At 37.9% G+C, this 19,676-nt stretch overlaps 1 protein-coding gene across 5 annotated transcripts in view; it reads right to left on the bottom strand.

Annotated features, from left to right (window-relative positions):
• Positions 1-610: 610 nt before the first annotated feature.
• GLRB (glycine receptor beta) overlaps positions 611-19,676 on the bottom strand; it is a 71,537-nt gene continuing 52,471 nt past the window's right edge. For 2 of the 5 annotated variants that reach the window (XM_075930121.1, XM_014572956.3), the window contains exons 9-10: positions 17,237-17,529; positions 611-3,985 (exon numbers count right to left, since the gene is read on the bottom strand). In XM_075930121.1, coding sequence (XP_075786236.1) covers positions 3,689-3,985; positions 17,237-17,529 — 590 coding nt within the window. In that variant the 3' untranslated portion in view covers positions 611-3,688. Of the gene's footprint in view, positions 3,986-4,027; positions 4,657-17,236; positions 17,530-19,676 lie in introns of those variants that run through there. The other 3 variants (XM_006121851.4, XM_006121852.4, XM_014572957.3) reach the window with 3 other exon arrangements.

The raw sequence follows: 19,676 nt of genomic DNA, 5'->3' as shown, positions 1-19,676 counted from the left end.
TCTTCATGACCTTCTAACAGTAGGGTAAAAAATAAAATTTAAAAGCCTTATTATCTCAATTATTATTCACTTGGAGAAAGTAGAGAATGATAAAAATATAGGGTACGTCTACACTAGCCCCCTAGTTCGAACTAGGGAGGCTAATGAGGGCGAGAAATTGCAAATGTAGCATGGGATTTAAATATCATTTGCAATTTTGGTCGCCCTCATTAGCCTCCCTAGTTTGAACTAGGGAGCTAGTATAGACGTACCCATAGGGAGTTGTGATAAAAATATTGCTACATTTGATATTCCTTTGCTTGTCAAAGTATAAGGTATCTATTATTTTAAACCTCATCTAGATATTATTCTAAATTTTGTGGTGTTTTGGAGTTGCTACTGCATTTATTCTGTCCATAGGAAGATTTTTTTATGTTTTTAGGAAAGAACAAAACATCTGCCATAATATATATGTTCCTTTTGCTTGTTCTTATGTTAGTTGACTTGAAAAGTATTATGGTGTATTAGTGATTAAATGTTTTGTGGTAAACACAAACACCATCAAGTAGGAAAAGAAGAAGGAACAGAGATTATTTTAACAATAAAATCTGTAATGGAGGTTATACATATAAAATATGGATATTTATTACAGACAAGTTATTTGATTATAAAAGTACTAACAACGTATCTTTCAGAAAACATAAGGACAAATGCAAAGTACTCCACTTAGGAAGAAACAATCCAGTACACACATACACAATGGGAAATGACTGTCTAGGAAAGAGTACCGCAAAAAGGGATGTAGGGATCAGACGGTATGTCTACACTATGGGACAAGGTCAGAGTAAGATATGAAACTTCAGCTGTGTTAATTGCGCACCTGAAGTTGAAGTAGCTCAACTTTTGGTGCTGTCCACATTTCAGGAAGTTGAAGGGAGAACACTCTCCCTTCGACTTTCCTTACTCCTCAAGGAAGCAGGGTTACTGGCATTGACTGGAGAACCCCTCTCAGTTTGAATTAGCTGTCTTAACTAGAGGTGCTAATTCAAACTCTGGAAGATTGACAGCAACAGCTTCGATCTTCTCTGTAGTGTAGACATATCCTATGTACTGAGCTATAAGCTAAATATGAGTCAACAGTGTAACACTGTTGCAACAACAACAACAACAACAACAAAAATCAGGTTTTTTTGGGATGCATTAGCAGGATTGTTTTAATCAAGATGTGAAGAGTAATTCCTCTGCTCTATTCCACATTGATTTGGCCTCATCTGGAGTATTATGTCCATTTTTGGATGCCACATTTCAGGAAAGATGTGGACCAATTGGAAAAGACCAACACATGACCTATGAGGGAAGACTGAAATAATTGGGTTTGTTTAATCTGGAAAAGAGAAGTTTGAGAGGGGAAATAGTAGCAGGTCTAGAATATTTAGAAATATTTACACGGTTGTTACAAGGAAGAGGGTGCAAAATTATTCTCCTTATCCTCTGTGGATAAGACAAGAAGCAATGGATTTAAATTGCAGCAAGAGAGGTTTCGATTGGACAATAGGTAAAACTTCCTATCAACGTGATTAAGCATTGGAATAAGTTGCATAGGGAGACTGTGGAATCCCCAACAATGAATATTTTAATAGCATTTTAGACACACACTTGTTAGAGATGGGCTAAATAGTATGTGGTCCTGCCATAAGTGCAGGGGACTGGACTATATGACTGCTGTAGGTCCCTTTTAGTTCTATGGTTCTATGATAATTTCTGATTCTAGAAGCAATAATCTGCAAATTCCAATGCAAGTAATGTAAAAGCTGAAAATCAAAGAATATATCCATATAATTCACTTCTGTGCTAAATTGGGGGCATAGACCTTGCATCCTGAAAGTACTCCACCTATTTTTACAGATGGGTCGTTGTTTGTTAACACTTGTTTTTGTTTGTGAGTTCTCACTTAAACTCTTGTTAATTTTTTTGGCCTATATGTGCAGATTGGGGATCTGCTGGTTCAGATGCATTTTGAGTTTAAGCGAACAAGGATATATAGCAAGTTACAACATGGAAGTCGTGTTGTTTTTCCTGTTGTCCATCCTGACTGAACCTGTCTCAGATGAACAAGAGGGTTAGCTCTGTGGAAGTTTTATACGCTACTTTTCCTTAAAAGACTGCATTTCAGCTGAGCACTGACTCACCTGGAAAAAATCAGATTTTTTTTTCCTCACAGACCATTTCTATCTATTGAGAGGGACTAGTTAATATGAATTTTGTAAATCCCTCAGTTAGTGAGAAATGCCTTATTTTAATATTTTGATTAACAACTATAACCTAGTTTTCCAAGAGGAAATATTTTCCCGGAGGTCACAGTTCTGTTACTGCATTAGGGCTGAAGCAAAGTCTCATTGTGAACTCCTAGAGAGTGCAACATTGCATGTACCTTCTTTGATTTCTTTAGATAGTAGAAAATGTCACTTTATTGTTAGTTTTACTTTATATCTTAGTTTCACAAAAGACAATGCAACAGTAGGCACCAGAATACTGACTCTTGTATTATATATATATTAAGGTAGTGTACTTTTGTAATCCTAATTGATGTCATGTTACTGGGTCAAAGAATTTAAGGCCAAGAGGAACCACCAAATCATCCAGTCCAATTTCTTGTATAGCACAGGCCATCACTATCACCTGAACACTTAATCCAACAGCCAAAATTAAACTGTAATATTATAGCCCTTACGGGATTAAATTATTAGGAAATTAAGGTCTAGAAAATAAAGAACACCTTCTCATCAGAACTCCAATGTCACCCTCTTGGTATGTTGAGGACTTCAACAAGCAGCAGCATAAGAAATGGATTGGTATGGTCAAACACTTCACGCTGCTCTTTGATCTCTGCACAAGGAGACTTTTTGTATAGGCCTTAGCTTCTGAGTTATTCACAATCAGAAATTGGTCCTTTTATTACGGTTGATAGATTTGGTGTAGTGGCTTATTCTAGAAATAGGAAAGAGAGCCTCTCGCCCCAATTTTTTCTTTGCCTTCAGGTTTTCTCTTGTGCCTGTGGAGAAGGCAACCAAAATTTGGTGCAATATTTACTGTCAACATATTTTCCTCACAATCTTGCTGTGGGTTTGCTTAAAGGATGCAAAATTAATATTTCTAAATGAGCTAATTTTACAAAATTAGTAATTATCTGATCTTTATTTTTCCACATAGACAAGATCAGTTTAGTCAATACTTTCTCCACTTACTTACAAAGTCTAAATAATATTAATTACAATGAAGCTTGTTCTTTAACAGTGCCATCTAAAATTATACAAGAACAAGATTTTCTCTGTCATAAAAGCTGTTAGATACTACATATATTAGAATACTGATCTTATGCTCAACATGCACATCAGTTTCATTATCAGAAATCAGTATATTAATAATAACAGAAAATAATTATTTTGCTTTAATAACGATATGCATTACCCTTCATATATTCTTAAAGCAGGATGTATGCTGTACATTTATATACAACAGTTTGAGCACAGACATTGCAGTGTCATGCTTTCATTCAAAATTAAGATGCCATATTTTCACTACAATCACATGGCATCTTTAATGCAATATATTGCTTTGCAAATGCAAATAATTTCACAGACTGGCTTTCATGATTGGGAAAGGGAATAAAGAAATATTTTTTTCATTTATGTAAAATATAAAATATTTATCATAAATATATGGACCAGTATATGACATTGAAGAACAAGAAACAGAAAGGAAATAATGCTCTTGCATAAAGATCAATTCGCTTTGCTGCTGATGGAATGACAGGCTTAGGAGGAGGTGGCTTCTTGTTATTCTTTGCTTGAGATTTTCCGAGCCCACTATTGACTTCAATGGGCTTTCCATAACAGTCATAATTTGATAATTCAAAATCTCTCGGCAAGCTTCCAACGATGCTAAAATCATTGGATCTCAGATCAGATTTCGAGGTGCAAACTTTTTTGCATCTGGTCTCACCAACCTATGAAATAAAGAGTTTGGGAAATCATGATCTACTCAAATATTTTATTCATAAACATAATGCACCTGTTAAAGAATACAGCAAACAAATATATATGAAATTACTTGTTGATGGAGATGCACCACATAAGCTTAATTTGCAGGAATGGTTGTAATATAGCATACTTAAGGATGATCACTCAATCATATAAACTAATCTAAACATTCATAATTATATAAATTTGCATATACAAGGTGCCTCATGCTGTGGAACTAACTACGCTATATTGCTAGATTATATTTTAAGACTGCAGAGAATATTTGTAAGTGGATTCAGAACTCAAGAAAGTTGTCTGATATTATTTAATGCTTATATTACATTGAGCATTAGGACTGAAAACTGGTAATTCCAGTACTTCTTCCACTAAGCTTGAGCGCAGAAATATTCCTTATACAAGATAACTACTATACCTAAACCCTAAGCCATAGACTCCTCCTTAAAAGGATAAAGAGCATCCTCCTTGTATCAATATTCTTTCTCCCCTCAATAATGACCACAATAAAGGAAATGCAGCACTTTCCCAGATCCACACATGGCATGAGAGGATCTCATCACTGGAAAACTCCCGAGAGACTGAAGGGCAGTCTTTCTTCCAGCTGCCTGTTCTTCCAATACTCCTGGAAATCATGTGACTGCGGAAAGGGATTTAAAATTCAGCTGAGTCTGACTATATCCCTGACTTGCCTTCAATCCTGGCACATAGAAAGGAAATTTAAAAATACATTGATATTTAATGTAATTCAAGGACTAAGGTTTTGAAAAACAGTTACGTGGGTCTCCTGACCTGGTCTACAGGAAGTTTGTATTTGAGCTGTTATAAACACCAGAAGAGATTAAATCACCACACAGTGCAGACATCCTGAAGAGATTTGGAGACCACTCCCAGGCATTAATGGAAGTTGAATACCTTAACTTTCTTGTATATCTTTGAAAACCTCTCCCAATGACTGTTTAGAATATTCAGAGAAACTGTCAAAAATAAAAAAAGTATACTGGTTTAACAGGTAATTTCAGGAGTGGAAAGGACATCAGGACTTTTGGATTAACTGAAAAAAATATTTTGGAGTTTATAGTTTATCCCTCTTTGAAAACTGACAAGTGATACTGCTTAAAATAAATTATAGCATCACAACAGAACATCATACTACTCCTGCTCACTTCTTTATTTTCCTTTTGCTAATCACAATGGTTTTGAGGGAGATAGTGAGCAAATGTTCCATTTTGGCCCTGGAGTTCATCATAGAGTATTACATTTGCCAAACTTAGTTTTGTAGACAAAAAAGGAGGATTTGCAAACAGAATGCACTAATATTGCTATTCTAATTACCCAACAAAAATCAAAGGTTATATTATTTTTAAAAGTATTTTACTTCATAGATAAGGCAAAAATACATTTGGATGCAGCAGCTGCAGCTGCCTGAGCAGGTCCCTATGCGTGAAAGGAGAACTTGATGGATTGGTGACTCAAGTCTGTTTTTAATGTAAATGTTTTTGCTCAAGAATAATGGCACTTTTTTCTTTATCTGTTATAAATTTGTATGTATTTTAGAGTGCCTGACTCATTTTATCATGATTAAACCCACTCAGATTTGATGAATGGATATGCCAGAGACTCCTACTATGAAACATCCATGAGCAACTGAGGCCTGTTTACACAACATCTAACACTTTGTGTGTTCTACCTAAACCAAAGTATTGTTATAAATAAATTACAGGTGCTCTCAAAAATAAAACAAAGCAATAAGATAGATTAAGATGACAAGATTAAAATGTAGTATAATATTTTCAAAATAAATAGTGGGAGTAAAAATGTTATCTATACTCTACTAATGTAGGATTGTTCCTTGTAGTTTACAGTGCATTTTTAATTGTTCTATTAACTCAGGGTGTGTCTAGACTACATGCCTCCGTCGACGGAGGCATGTAGATTAGCCAGATCGGCAGAGGGAAATGAAGCCGCGATTAAAATAATCGCGGCTTCATTTAAATTTAAATGGCTGCCCCGCTCTGCCGATCAGCTGTTTGTCGGTAGATCGGGGCAGTCTGGACGCGACGCGCCGACAAAGAAGCCTTTCTTGATCGGAACAGGTAAACCTGGTTTCACGAGGCATACCTGTGCCGATCAAGAAAGGCTTCTTTGTCAGCGCGTCACATCCAGACTGCCCCGATCTGCCAACAAACAGCTGATCGGCAGAGCGGGGCAGCCATTTAAATTTAAATGAAGCCGTGATTATTTTAATCGCGGCTTCATTTCCCTCTGCCGATCTGGCTAATCTACATGCCTCCGTCGACGGAGACATGTAGTCTAGACGTACCCTCATAGGGCTATGCCAGTCTCCTATTGTTACAACTGCCACTCTCAGTAATATGTTTCCTGATATTCACTCTAAATTTTCCTTTTTGTAATTTCATTATTATTCATTCTCCTAAAGTATGTTTCTTGTATAGGTTGAACCTCCCTGGTTTGGCACCCTTGGAACCAGAGTGGATTCCAAACTAGGGATGTTAAATTTAGTTTAATCAACTCATTGACTAGTTGATGGATTTCCCAACAAGTAGTCGATTATTTGATAAGCAGGGAAGCCACAGTGGGATTAGCTCCAGGAGCTAACCCCACTGCATCTCTGCCCTTTTTAATGTATTAAGAGCCTGGTGACACTTACTGCATTTAAAAGGCTGGTATGCAGCGGGGGGAACCTGGCGGGACCTGGGAATCAGCTTTCCCAACTAACATTGGGTCCCCCTCTGCTGCACTTCTGATTTTTAAATGTATTAAAAACTGAGAGGCTCTTAATACCTTTCAAAGGCTGAAGTGCAGGGGGGTGACCCAGTGCAAGCCAGGCCAGCTGATTTCCGATTTGCGTTGGCAGGCTCTTAATACATTTTAAAGCAGAGGCACAGCATCTGGTACTGGGTACAAGCCAGGAATCATCCAATTCTCAGCTTGCACCCAGTCCCCATTACCCCCCTGCCTCCATTGCCCCCCACAGAGCCAATGCTGGGGGCAACCGGCTTTAAACCTAGCTCCCCCCAGTACTGACTCCTGCTCTCCCCACTTGCTGCCCCTGATAGAGGTGGTAGGGGGTGAACGACTAGTCCAGGGACTAGTCAACTATCCAATAAGCTTTTGCTTATTGGTTGTTGACTAGTCGCTTATATTCCTATCCCGAACAAGGGAATTTCCTAGACCAGGGAAGGTCAGGCATCTGGGCTCTCCTGGGGCTCCCCTCCTGTTGCTGCCCCAGGAGAACCCGGAGGCCTGACCTCCTCTGGCACACTTGCCTGGATCTGCTGTTCCCATCCCACTTGGCTTGCTGCCCCCAGGCCTGCTGATGAGGTTTGGCTCAATGTCCCCAGCCCAGTCATGGGGTTCTGCTCACTGCCCCCAGCCTGCTCATGGGGCGGCATCTGTTCCCGGAGTGCGCATGGTGGCAGCTGCTCCCAGGGCTCCCCATGGGCAGCTGGGTGGCAGCTGTTCCCAGGGCTCTCTACTCCCAGGTCACTGCCCCTGCAGGCTGCTTCCGACCAGACTGACTCGGCACCCAGTCACTCTCAACCACTTCGGTCAGGGCTCTCTCATCTAGCTACATCTGTGGTCCTACTGGACCACAGACGTTGCCGGATCAGGGAGTGCCAGAGGAGAGAGATTCAACCTGTAGTATCAGTTATTCCTTTCCCTTCCTTTCAGGGCACTTGTACGCTTAAGTGTGCTCTTCCCATTTTCTCATTTAGTCACTGTGTAAGCAAGCTTTTAATCTCTCTTCATATATCAGTTCTCCAGCTTCTAAACATTTTAGTTGCTCTTCTCTATATTCCCTTTGTCTATAATTTCTGGTGATAAGGTGAAATTGTTCATGTTAAATATAGTTCTTCTGCTTTTCTAATCTTAGCAACATAATATTCCTGTAAACCTATCAAAGGCTGCTGGAAATTTTTGTTGGAATGTAAGTAGTGTACAGAGATTGATTTTTGGACAGTTCATAAAGAAATGTTCATAAAGAAATTAAAATATTTTTTAGACACTAACTATATGAAACAATATACTTTGAGTCTTCTAACTATCTTATAATAGCTGTTTTACAAATTTGCTCAGTCTTATATAATAGCAATAGCTTGAAACTTTACAAGTAGGATGTATATTTGCATGACAATACATATATTTTTTAGATGATAAAGTTAAAAGGGACTATTTAAACCATCTCATCCAACATGCACAACACAGGCTATAAAAGACTTCCTTGAATTAATCCAATTTTAAAGTCCTGTAGCAGAGGTCAAACGAGACCACCTTTTAGAAAAATATATTCAATCTTGAATGAAAAATCTCCAGTGGTGAAGAATCCAGCACAACACTTGGTAAATTTTTTCAATGATAAATTAAATTTGCTTCTACAAATCTTGCCTTATTATTAGCCAATATAGACTATGAACAAATTTAGCTCTTAATGTTTCCGCTGATGAGTTTAATAAATTCAATTATTTGAGCCTTTCATTATAAGGCATGTTTTCCAGTTGAGTCATTTTCAGGACTCTTGTCTGAACCTTCTCCAATTTTTTAATATCCTTCTTAAACTGTAGACACCAGAATGGAACACAGTATTCCAGTGCAGTCTCCAGTTCTGAATAGAGAGATAATATAACCTCCCAATTGATATTCCCTATTGATACATCCAGGATTACTTTAGCTCTTTTAATTGACACTGGGGACTCAAATTTGGCCGATTATCTGCCATGAGCCTCAAGTCTTTTTCAGAGTCACTGCTTCCCTTCACTGTGTGTCACCTGGGAACTTTATCAGTAATGATTTTATATTTTCTTCTAGGTCATTAATAAAAATATTAAATACTATAAGGCCAAAATATTGTCTTAAGAGCTCATTAGACACATGCCTGCTCAATGATGATTCCCCATTTACTATTAGCTTTTGAAAATTAACAAATTTGTAATCAATTTAATTAATGCCATTTGATTTAATGTATTTAATGTATTTGTTACAAAATTACGTGATACCACATCAAATACCTTACAGAAATCTAACTATATTAGCACAAAACTATTGCCTTTATCAACCGAACTTGCAATTTCATTAAAAATAGTATATAAAGTTAGTTTGACACAATCTATTTTCCACAAACCATGTTGATTAGCATTGATTATATTATCTTCCTTTAATTTATCAATCAAGCTCTGTATTAGATGTTCCATTATTTTGCCTGGATTGATGTTGGGCTTACTTGAGTTATCCTATTCATCTTTTTTCAAATACTGATGCAATATTAACTTTTCTGAATCTCCAAGAACTTCCCCAGTTTTCTAAGACATTTAAAAAAACCAAACAAAACCCACTAACAGTCCTTAGAAAGCCCTTTTAAAAATCTTGGATCTATATCATTAGCAGGGCCTAGTTTTAGAGGGGTCTATTTAACATCTTCCTTGGCAAATGCTGGAATAGAAAGTATTTAATCATCATCACATGATATGGTTACATTGCCTGTCTTTTCCCCAACTACAAAACAAAAAATATTTTAACACTTCTGTCTTTTCATTGGTAATTCTACCACCTCCCTCTAGTAGTGGTCCTATACCATTTTTATGGTCCCTTTTATTCCTGGCATATTCAAACACTATATTTTCCTTAGCTCTGTTGATCATAGTTTTCCTCCTTGTGTCTTTTTTGCTTCTCTTACCAATTTTCTACAATTTCAGCTTCTATTTTTTATTGCTAGCAATTCTCCCCTTTCCCTCTGTTTTTAATTGTTAATTATTATTTCTGCTTTCACTTCCCTCCTAAGCTATATTTTTTAAAAATCTGTAACTTTTTTGATTGTAGGAATTCAGATTTTAGGGCATCTAGCAAAATGTTCTTAAGCAATTACAAATTATGTATACCTCTCTCTATATATATATATCCCGACAAATGTGTCTTATAATTGTTTTCAGTTTTGTGAAACTGGTCCTTCTAAAGTGGTTTGTACAGCACATATTACAATGTAGTCTTGTTCCAATGCAAGGGCTCTTAGATGCTATGGTAAAATAAACAACAATAATACTGCTGCTCTGTACTTCATTCTGTTTGCATATAACAAATATAATCAAATCATATTCACTTTTAACTAAGCAAGCATTAACTTTTAGATCTGTGATCAATCCCTTTTTCTTTGCAAAAATGCGGGGGTGATAATAGGCTCCCCCTCATAATGGTTGCAACAATTTCTGAGTTAGTAAAATTGTCATCCAATTTTCTAAAAATTCCAAAGATGTTTTAGTATTGGCAACATGAGATCTCTAGCATATATTCTAAGATTGACATAATCCTGATAATTTTTTTTTACATTACACACTATAGCTAGGGGTATGTCTAGACTACAGGCTTTTGTAGACAAAGCTTCTGTCGACAAAGAGCGTCTAGACTACATCCAGTTCTGTTGACAAAGCAAGCCACTTTGTCGACATGAGAGTATAGACAAAGCACAGTGTAGATGCAATAATGCCTTCTGTCAACAGAACTCTGTCGACAAAAGGCATTATTCCTCGTAGAATGAGGTATACCACCGTTGACAAAAGTGCCGAGTTCTGTCGACATTATTGGCAGTAGTGTAGACGCAGGTATAGTTTTGTCGATGAAAGTCCACTTTTGTTGACAAAACCCTGTAGTCTAGACACACCCTAGATGTGTAAGGAGCCAGGCATCCTGGTCAGTAGTGTGATTTGGTGATTCATAATAAACACCAACTAGTACTCCATTGTGTGCTTTCTCTCTTATAACATTGATCCATTGAGTCTTGCCTTTACCATGCAAACCTAATGCTAATACACAGTGTAATGAGTTCCAAAGGTAAATTAATTCTACCTGTATGTTTTAGGACAGTGTTACTAAGTTTCTTGTGTTTTATCAAGAAAGTCTGTATGATACTAAGTGCCATCCCTTCTGTACATTCCCAAGATTATTCCCAAAACCATATTTATGTCAGAGCAATAGCATCAAAACCCACAAAAGATACAAGCTAATAAAATCCAATATTCCCATGATCTGCTTGTCTTGAAGTCAACAAGTAAAAGTTGTTTAGTATTGCCTGCACATACATATACAGTAGTTGTCAAAGTTGAAGTTGTGCACATAATGACTCTGCAAGAAAAATCTGAGGTGGTTAAAGCACACAGGTGAAGGAAAAAGCACTACAGTAAGATCAAAGAAATGGTCATAAATGTTATAAATCACCATAGATGAACATAATATGCATCAGATGCCCAAGCCCAGAAATATGTTATCACAGCTCTGAGAAGATTAGCAAGAAATATGCCTACTTCTCCTTAAGACTGAATTGGGGGTGCTGTCACCACCTTCAGGGAGCCATTCATCATCTGCCAAAGTCATTATTCTTTTAACAAATGTTCAGTCATCAGCACACATGTGTGCAATGGCTTCTATAAATGGGCATGATGAAAATGTGACTTTTTCAAATCTGGGAGGATTTGCCAGAGTTAAAAGTGTAATCTCTCTTTGTAATCACACCACCAGTGGTAGCAAAGAAAAGATGACTCATCTTGCAAATATTTCTCTTTTTTCCCCACTGTTTTTCTCACTATATGATGTGACTCAGCAGTGAAAAAAAATTAAACTCCCACAGTGGTTCCCATTAAAAAGTCTGAATTTGTTTAAATAAAAAGTTACCACAAAACTGCATCACAAATTATCAAATCTTCTCCATGTTTAGGAACAGTGATGTGCAGATTGATATGCCCTTGCACTTTGTGGAATAGCAAAAGCTATAGCAGCAACTGAATCTTTTGTTATCTCGTACTCAGGTGTCCATGGTGATTTTGTTAGATCTACCAGATGTCTTTTGATAGTACTGATCATAAGGCCTTATTAATACATCTGTAAACTTTAGCAGACTAAGATAGCACTTCCCTTTACATTTTTCAGTCTTAACTCTCAGAGATCCTGGAAGGTAATATGGGGCAATTATTTTTCTTTACTAAGGGCTCTCTTGTGGAATTCTTCAGGGTTTAGTCTTGTCTCTTTTCATTCACCATGTAGATGGGTGATATATAGGGGATCAGATGACATGATCTCATGGGCCCTTCTGGCCTTAAACTCAGTGTCTCTAAGATAGTTGGGAGGGGCAGTGACAAGGTTATGACCTTCGCTGTATACTGACGAAACCCAGCTCTCTTTCTCCTTCTAATCCAAATCAAGCTGGTACTGTCGAACATCTCACCTAGGGTTTGGGTAGAGAGGAAGTTTATCTATCTGACACATGGTTTGGGAAAGATGATGCTTGTAGAAACAACTGGAAATGTGGGAATGATTCTATCTATCCTTTTAGGCATGTGCGTGTACTCACATTTTTCTTCTAGAATTCACAATTTGAGACTACTGAACCTCTCCTTTTCAGAGTATAGAATTACTGAAAAAAGCTTTTCTCCACTTTTGTCTGTATCAGAAACTGATTTCCTGGGACCTGCCTACATGACGGACTGCTACTACCATAAATGACCCCTTTGTTATACTGTCACAGCTGCTGCCATCAATAGGAAATTGAAGCTAGACTCCCACTAAAGATGTACAATCCTGTTCAATCAGTTAATCAGTCAAATGCTGTGTTTAATCCGTTAACCGCTTAAATGGGGATGGACAGAGGCAACTCTGGCTGGGCTGGAGTGACCTCCTCCCCACCAAGGCCAGGGCTACTCTGATTGTCTTGAGCAGCCCCACCCACAGCACCCTGCTCCAGCCAGACTGGGCCCCATGAGAGGGGGCTGATCAAGCAAGATGGAGTGCCCCTATCTGCGGTGTGCTGGACCTGCTGTGGAGGAGGGTACTCCAGCCCCCATTGGTTAACCGTAACTGGTAGCCATCACTAAGGATGATGTTAACCAGTTAACTATTTACACCCCTAGTTCCCACTGGTTTAAAAGAAGGTGTTCCGACCAGGGAGCAGCTCTGATGATTTTGGAATTTACTTTTCACTCTCAATCCCAAATACTATCAGCCTTAACCTTTAGAACATAGCTGACTTGAGGTGGCACTGGGAGGTAGGTACATCAACCCTCCATGTGCCAACAACATTTTAGTTGTTCAATGGGGTGCCCCCACATGTCCCCTCCCAATCCCTTTGGGTGGCCCTCCCTACACTTCCTCCTCCCACAGGCACCAGTCATCCTTGCTTTAGAACCCACTGCAGAGCCCACCACTTTATCTAGAATTGGGACTGAAAAGCATGGTAAAGACAAGCATTTCTGGGTGAGCATGAGTACTGTTTGCATTTGATTTTAATTTCTAGTTATTTTCTAGTTTTTTCATGACAGATGCACCTTTAATAATGTCATGGGTGTCCAGAATCCATATTTTATTGCTTATAAATTGAATGAATGAATAAATAAATGAAAATAACACTTGTTGCTGGACTAAGCCCCATGCAGGCAGTATACTTGCCATATTAAGAAGAATGGCTTGGCTGTACTCTGGATGCTTACTTTTGGGGGCAATTTCAGCACATTTTTCCTACTAATGCATGTTTTTGCATTCAAGATGAGGAATGAGGTCCAAGACCTTTATGCTGATGCTGACGACTCTAATGAACCACTAGAGGGAGGCCAAGGGTAATTTGTTGCCAGATAGATTCTAGTAAAGGATCCTAACTGCATTATTAAACTAGTGTTGGCAGAATTCTGTGGAAAGCTGCACATTTCCCATCGTCATCTCATGGTATTGCATGCTGAAACTGTCTACATATGCTTTTTAGTGGCATAAAGCGGTTTCCCACCTTAAATTACAACAGAAAATTAGAACTAATGTATATAATTCTTCTAATATTTAACTAACCAATTACATTTAGCACCCGTTAATGACGATTCCTCTATGTCTTTCTTGACTTGTGAGTTGGTTTCAGTTTCTTTAAGGAAATTGTCAAAAATCAGGAGTTATGTTTGGCCAAAAGGTGCATTTGAAAATGCAATTAGTTCTCTCTACTCCACTCAACTTCTTTTGCCTCCATAGTGTTCAATTTGGTACCATTTTTGAACCTGTAACTCTCGTTCAGCCATTGTCTCAATTCTACCCGTGGCGAAATCTTCAGGTGTACCTATAATCTTTCTTGCCTTAACTATTACAACTTTATGCTCTCAAGGACTGCATTATGCCCAAGCAGGTCTCCTGGCTCCTCCCCTTCTCTATAGTATCAAGGTCCATGTTGCTTTCCGTATTCTGAAAGTTCTCTGAGTGTTTTACTCCAGCTTACCTCATTGACCCACTGTCTGCTGACCCCTCCCAAGACAGTTAGGGCCAGTCTCCACTTTTTCCTCTCACATGCAGTCCTATTACCACTGTTGGTATGAAAGCCTTCCTTACAAGTTCCTGCTACCTGTAACAGCTACCTGCAACAACCTTCCTGGGGGAGGAGGGCTGTCTCAAAATTTCTACTTTTCAGCGCCTCAAAAGTTCAGATATATTTTGATTTAGGGGTTTAGTTCAAACTGTCATAGCAATTAGAACCAGCTGTGAAATGTGGATTTGGATTTCAGATCTCTCCAGAATGTCAGGTTGTTCAGGTATGGTGTTTTCACTCAGGCCTATTTTTAATTTTTAAACTTTGACAAACAACTTTCGGCTCCTAAGACTATAGTTGAACACCTAAGTAAGTAGGCTTATTTGAAGACTTGCTGAGCATGCAACTCTACTCAGCAACTTCTACCAGTCAGACTTATTTAGGGCGCGTCTATAAAGCAGGGCTTAACTCAAAATAAGCTCTGCAAATTGAGCTATTTCAAAATAGCTTATTTCAAGTTTTGGTTTTGTCTACACAGCACTTATTTTGAAACACAGCACTCTTCCTCTGCCTTCCCTTACTCCTCATACAATGAGGGTTACAAAAGTCCGAGTAAGAAGTCCTCCAGCTTGACAGTATTTTGACATGTCAAAATAATTGCTGGCTGTGTAGATGCGAACTATGTTATTTCAAAATAACACTAATTATTTTGAAATAATGTTGCTGTGTAGACATAGAATGAGATGTCTAAATATAGATTCTGGTGCTTAATTATAGTCACCCAATTTTGAACATTTTGACTTTATTCACAACTCAGAAATGAATAAAATACAGTTGGTGTAGCTAAAAAGGAATCAAAGCTGAAATGCTGGGGAGATGGAGCACTCTGGCCTTCTCCAGAAATGCTTAGTTTTAAGCATGTGAATAGTCCCAATGAAGTCAGTAGAACTATTCTAATTTACACCAGATGACTTTCTGTAACTGTTGGAGACATGCATCCCATGCTCACTTCTATTTTATGGTGTCTTTCATTTTGCTATGATCCACCGAAAGAAGTGCAATATAATACTGATTTTTAAAATCTGGGCTTATCTCTTCACCTTGGCCCATCAATACTGTCTGATTTACTAAATTTAGGATGTTACAGGTCCTGAACAGTGCTGCCCTCTGGTGGGGTATTTCAGTCACTCTTGTTTTCCTTCTTGGTTTTTCAATAGAATGCCCTCTTGAAAGCTGGATTATTAAAATTATCATAAAATAAACACTGTTTATTTGGCCTTTACAACCTGAAAACATTCCTTCCTACTCCAGGTAGGATACCCACAACTTTTCTGAGTTCCTGCTCCCAGTACAGTCTGGTGATCTTTCCAGGAACTACCAGCACCAGAACACCTGGAAACAGAATTAGCTGGACCCAGACTTCACTACCATTAAATGTCTTCTTTTAGGAAAACTTTACAGAACAGTACTATTTTATAGCATGGAAGAAAGACAATCATAGAGAAACACCTTATATTCTTGCACAGTATGATTAAGGCAATTAAAAGGACCATCTGCAATGGGTAGAGGGCATGCAGTCAGGGGAATACATTATATGGACAGAGACCAACATAGATTTTTTTAGGCTTGTAACATTTTAAAATCTTTAAGCTGCACAAAAGTAATCAATTTTGACAAAAGTAATCAAATTCCATGCTGCTGTGCTAGAATGTTTTAGCTACACTATTCTATTGTATTTCGTATCACTGAAATTGTGCATCACAAAGAGCATGAGTATAATTCTCAGCTGTTCATGCTTAGTGCACCAGAGAGTGGGGAGGCAAAGGTGTTGCTATACCACCTTTACCAGCTGCTGACCAAATCCAGGGATGACTGGGGGGTTCAAAGTAGCTCCTTGCACAAGTTAAATCAGCCAGATGGTTGGTTTAACTTATGCCTTCCAGAACGGTTCCTTAGGGACTCCACTGCCAGCTGGAGTGCATCATAGTCCAACCCCAGCATGTTCCCAATGCTGGTGGATTAGTAGAAAATGGTAAATGTCAGCTTTGCACTAACCCAGGATTCCCACTCCCCCATATGTTAGGTGAACCCTCCCATGCCTTCTTAGGGCAGTTTTTAAAGTAATATGTTGTTAGACTCAAAGAATCCTTAGCAGGACTCCAGATCTGGCTTAGTAGCCTTATTTTTTCCTCATTTAAGTTGTTGAGTCATTGAAAACCATGAGCCAAATTCCTGCCTGATATAGTTCTATATTCCCTTCTGCAGAATAGACATCAAGTTAAATGTCATATAGGACAGGTAGGGGTTCTGAACAAGAATGGTATTACTGCCACATAAAGACAGAATAAATATAGAAAACTTTGGCATGGCACAGTATGCATAACCATATAATGAGAAATAACATATTTCTTCTTCAGCTCTAACAGCACAAAATAAGGGTGCTGTTTGACAGGCAAATAGAGATCTCCCCTATTTGTAAACACCGCATCCATGTCTCTGGGATTATAGATTCTTTATGCTTAATGCAGTGCAGCTGTGGCCATTTCAAGCAAAGCAATGAGACCAATGTTACTTGGGTACACTCTTAATAAACTATTACTGAAATCCCCGACTGACTTAAATCCAGCTATAATTTAATAGCTGCTATTATAAATGCAAGATTATCATAAAGATGCTTGATTTACCTGAAGCACAGCAGTAGGCATCTTATTAGGATGTTAAAAATATGTGCTTCGAAGTTCTTCTCAAAGGATAACATCTGAATATAAGTCATTTGTGGTGGATTGTGCAGAATGTTGCTCATTAATGACCATGGTTCACAAAGAATAATATGTCCTGGCTAGTTCTAATCCCATTTTTAAAATTAAGACTATGAAAAATATTTCTGAAATAATGATGACTGCTAATAGGCCAATTTCGTTAACAATATCATAGCTCTTACCTGTAAAGTGCTAATGTGGACAGGGGTCCCTGTGCCATTTACCGTGTTCTTTTTGGCTACATTGCTTCCTTTCCCTTCTGCTTGTTCTGCCTTGGCAATTTTTGCTTTTTCAGCTTCAATTCTCTTCGGATTATTGAGCATTACCTGAACCACTGCATACTCAACCAATGAAGCAAACCCGAAAAGAAGACAAACAATCAGCCAGACATCTAAGGCCTTCACATAAGACACTTTGGGGAGTTCTGCAGCAAGAGTAGTACATTCAGATGCCAAGCTGAGCACTGAGAAGATGCCTAGAAACAATAAAGCAATATGTTAAAATAATGAAAACTATGCAGTCTTCTTAGCCTCTTCCTTGTTGGAGCGCTTTAAACATCTATACTGCTAGTTTCTAATGGATGGCATTTCTTATGAGTGAATGGAACTTCATGATGCAGCAAGTATGTTTTGCAAGAAATGACCATCAGCTAAATATACATTATACACATGCCCTTAGTTAATTAATGGTTTAATAAGCTGAACAGGATTGATATCTAGATAGGTTTTTATTAATATTCATAAACCCTGAATGCCGTGGAAGCAGACACTGAGGGTGTATCTACACAGCAGCATTATTTCTGAATAACACAGAGCACGTCTACACAGCAAGCCATTATTTCAAAATACGGCAAGCTGGAGGACTTCTTACTCGGACTCCTGTAACCTTCATTTCATAAGAAGTAAGGGAAGTCAAAGGAAGAATGTTCCTTAAGCTAAAGTTGCATAGCTTAATTTCACTTTTGTCCTGCTGTGTAGACGTGCCCAATTACTTACATAGAGAGAAAGAAACAGTATGTATCTATAGGAAGATGGAATGGCATAGAATACACTGTAAAAGCCCTGTCTTTTCCTCCATAACCTTTAGCTCTGACTTGATGGTCTAAAATTAAGCCAGCAGTGTCCCAGGAATCTGGAGAGCATAGAAAATACTTACAAATTTCTGTATCAATATAACATATCTCAACTACAATTTCTGGCTAAAAAAATCAAGAAAATATATCCACAATTAGCTGTGCAAAGGACGGCACTAAAATGGCTAGGGACTACATGGACCCTTATAAACCTCAGCTTCAAATGACTGGTACTCAGGGGTTGGGGGCTCTTTTATGGTTCCAATGAGCACCACTTTCCTGGAAGTTTCTCAAAACTCAGAAACCCCAAGTAACTAAATGCAGAGATCATCTCAAGAAAGCAGTTTAGTCATGCACAGATGGGATAGTTACATGCACACAGTTATGTGTCAAAAGGCTGACATGTTCTCCAAAACACACAACAAAATATTAATTCATGCAGGGATCTATTTCTGATCCTTATCCACTTACATTTGGAAAATTTTAAATGGTCCTTAAAATATTAGTACTGCTCCATCAAAATAATTTTAAGCTAAACAGGCACAAAATATCAAACTTTATCATCCCATTACCTTGTTTATTTTGCTTAAATTTTGATAGGATTGTAGTGGCCAGTACATTCAGAATTATTATAGTTTTGTCTCCTATCACTTTAGAGACCCTGTTTTTATTTGGTATAAGGCATTAATCTAATGCTGACAGCTTGTCATACATTAGTTATTAAAACAAAGATTGTGAAATAATAATGATCAAAGGGATATGATTTTCAAGTCAAAATCTTTCAATATACTGTCTAGAAATAGATAATATGCTTATGTTATTCTGAAGCTGAAAACTCCAGCTTTCTATTGGTGTAATACATTTATTTTCTGCCATAGCGAGATATCAGAGTGATACCACTGGGCCAAAAATGAAATTCCTGCTTGGATCGGACGGTTTTCCCTGTGTGGGATCTGAAGCATTTGAGCATGTACAAAAAAAATCCCTCTTTTCCCCTTCACTTTCAGAATATCATTATGAATCACTTATCGGGATGATCTCACCAGAGATTTATATGTATATTTTAAGCAACTGAGAGTGGAAATGCAAATGCAACGTTAGAGTTAAAAATGCTGTATGTCCAATCTATAGAAAATGCATATACAGTTGTGGATGTCCATTCAACAGCCCTGAAAAATCAATACTATGCTGAATCTAAATTACCTAACTAGCTGTCAAACAGTCTTTTTTTTACAGCTATAAATATCGGCTAGTAAACAACTCTTTGTAACTGTGGATATTCTTATTACTGCTGTAGAATGTATTTATTTTTACTGTCTTTAAGTATGTTTATTGAGCTAATAAGCTACTTTTGTTGGTATTATTTGATAAGTGCTGAAAAAATTCAGCTCTTTACAGTCACTGCCCAGAAGCGCGTAAGATGTTGGAGGCTTATGATCTTGGACTTAAAGTTGAAAAACCAACTTGTAAATCCGACTCTCTGAAAAGATTAGAGCAGAGCTTTCATCACTTAGTTGAACAGGGCAGCTGAGGCCACAGTGACCTCCTAC

The sequence above is a fragment of the Pelodiscus sinensis genome, chromosome 5 (assembly GCF_049634645.1).
Source record: "Pelodiscus sinensis isolate JC-2024 chromosome 5, ASM4963464v1, whole genome shotgun sequence".
In the NCBI taxonomy this organism is placed as follows: Eukaryota; Metazoa; Chordata; order Testudines; family Trionychidae; genus Pelodiscus; species Pelodiscus sinensis.
Note: the sequence above shows the minus strand (reverse complement) of the source record. Positions and strands in the feature narration are given on the sequence as shown.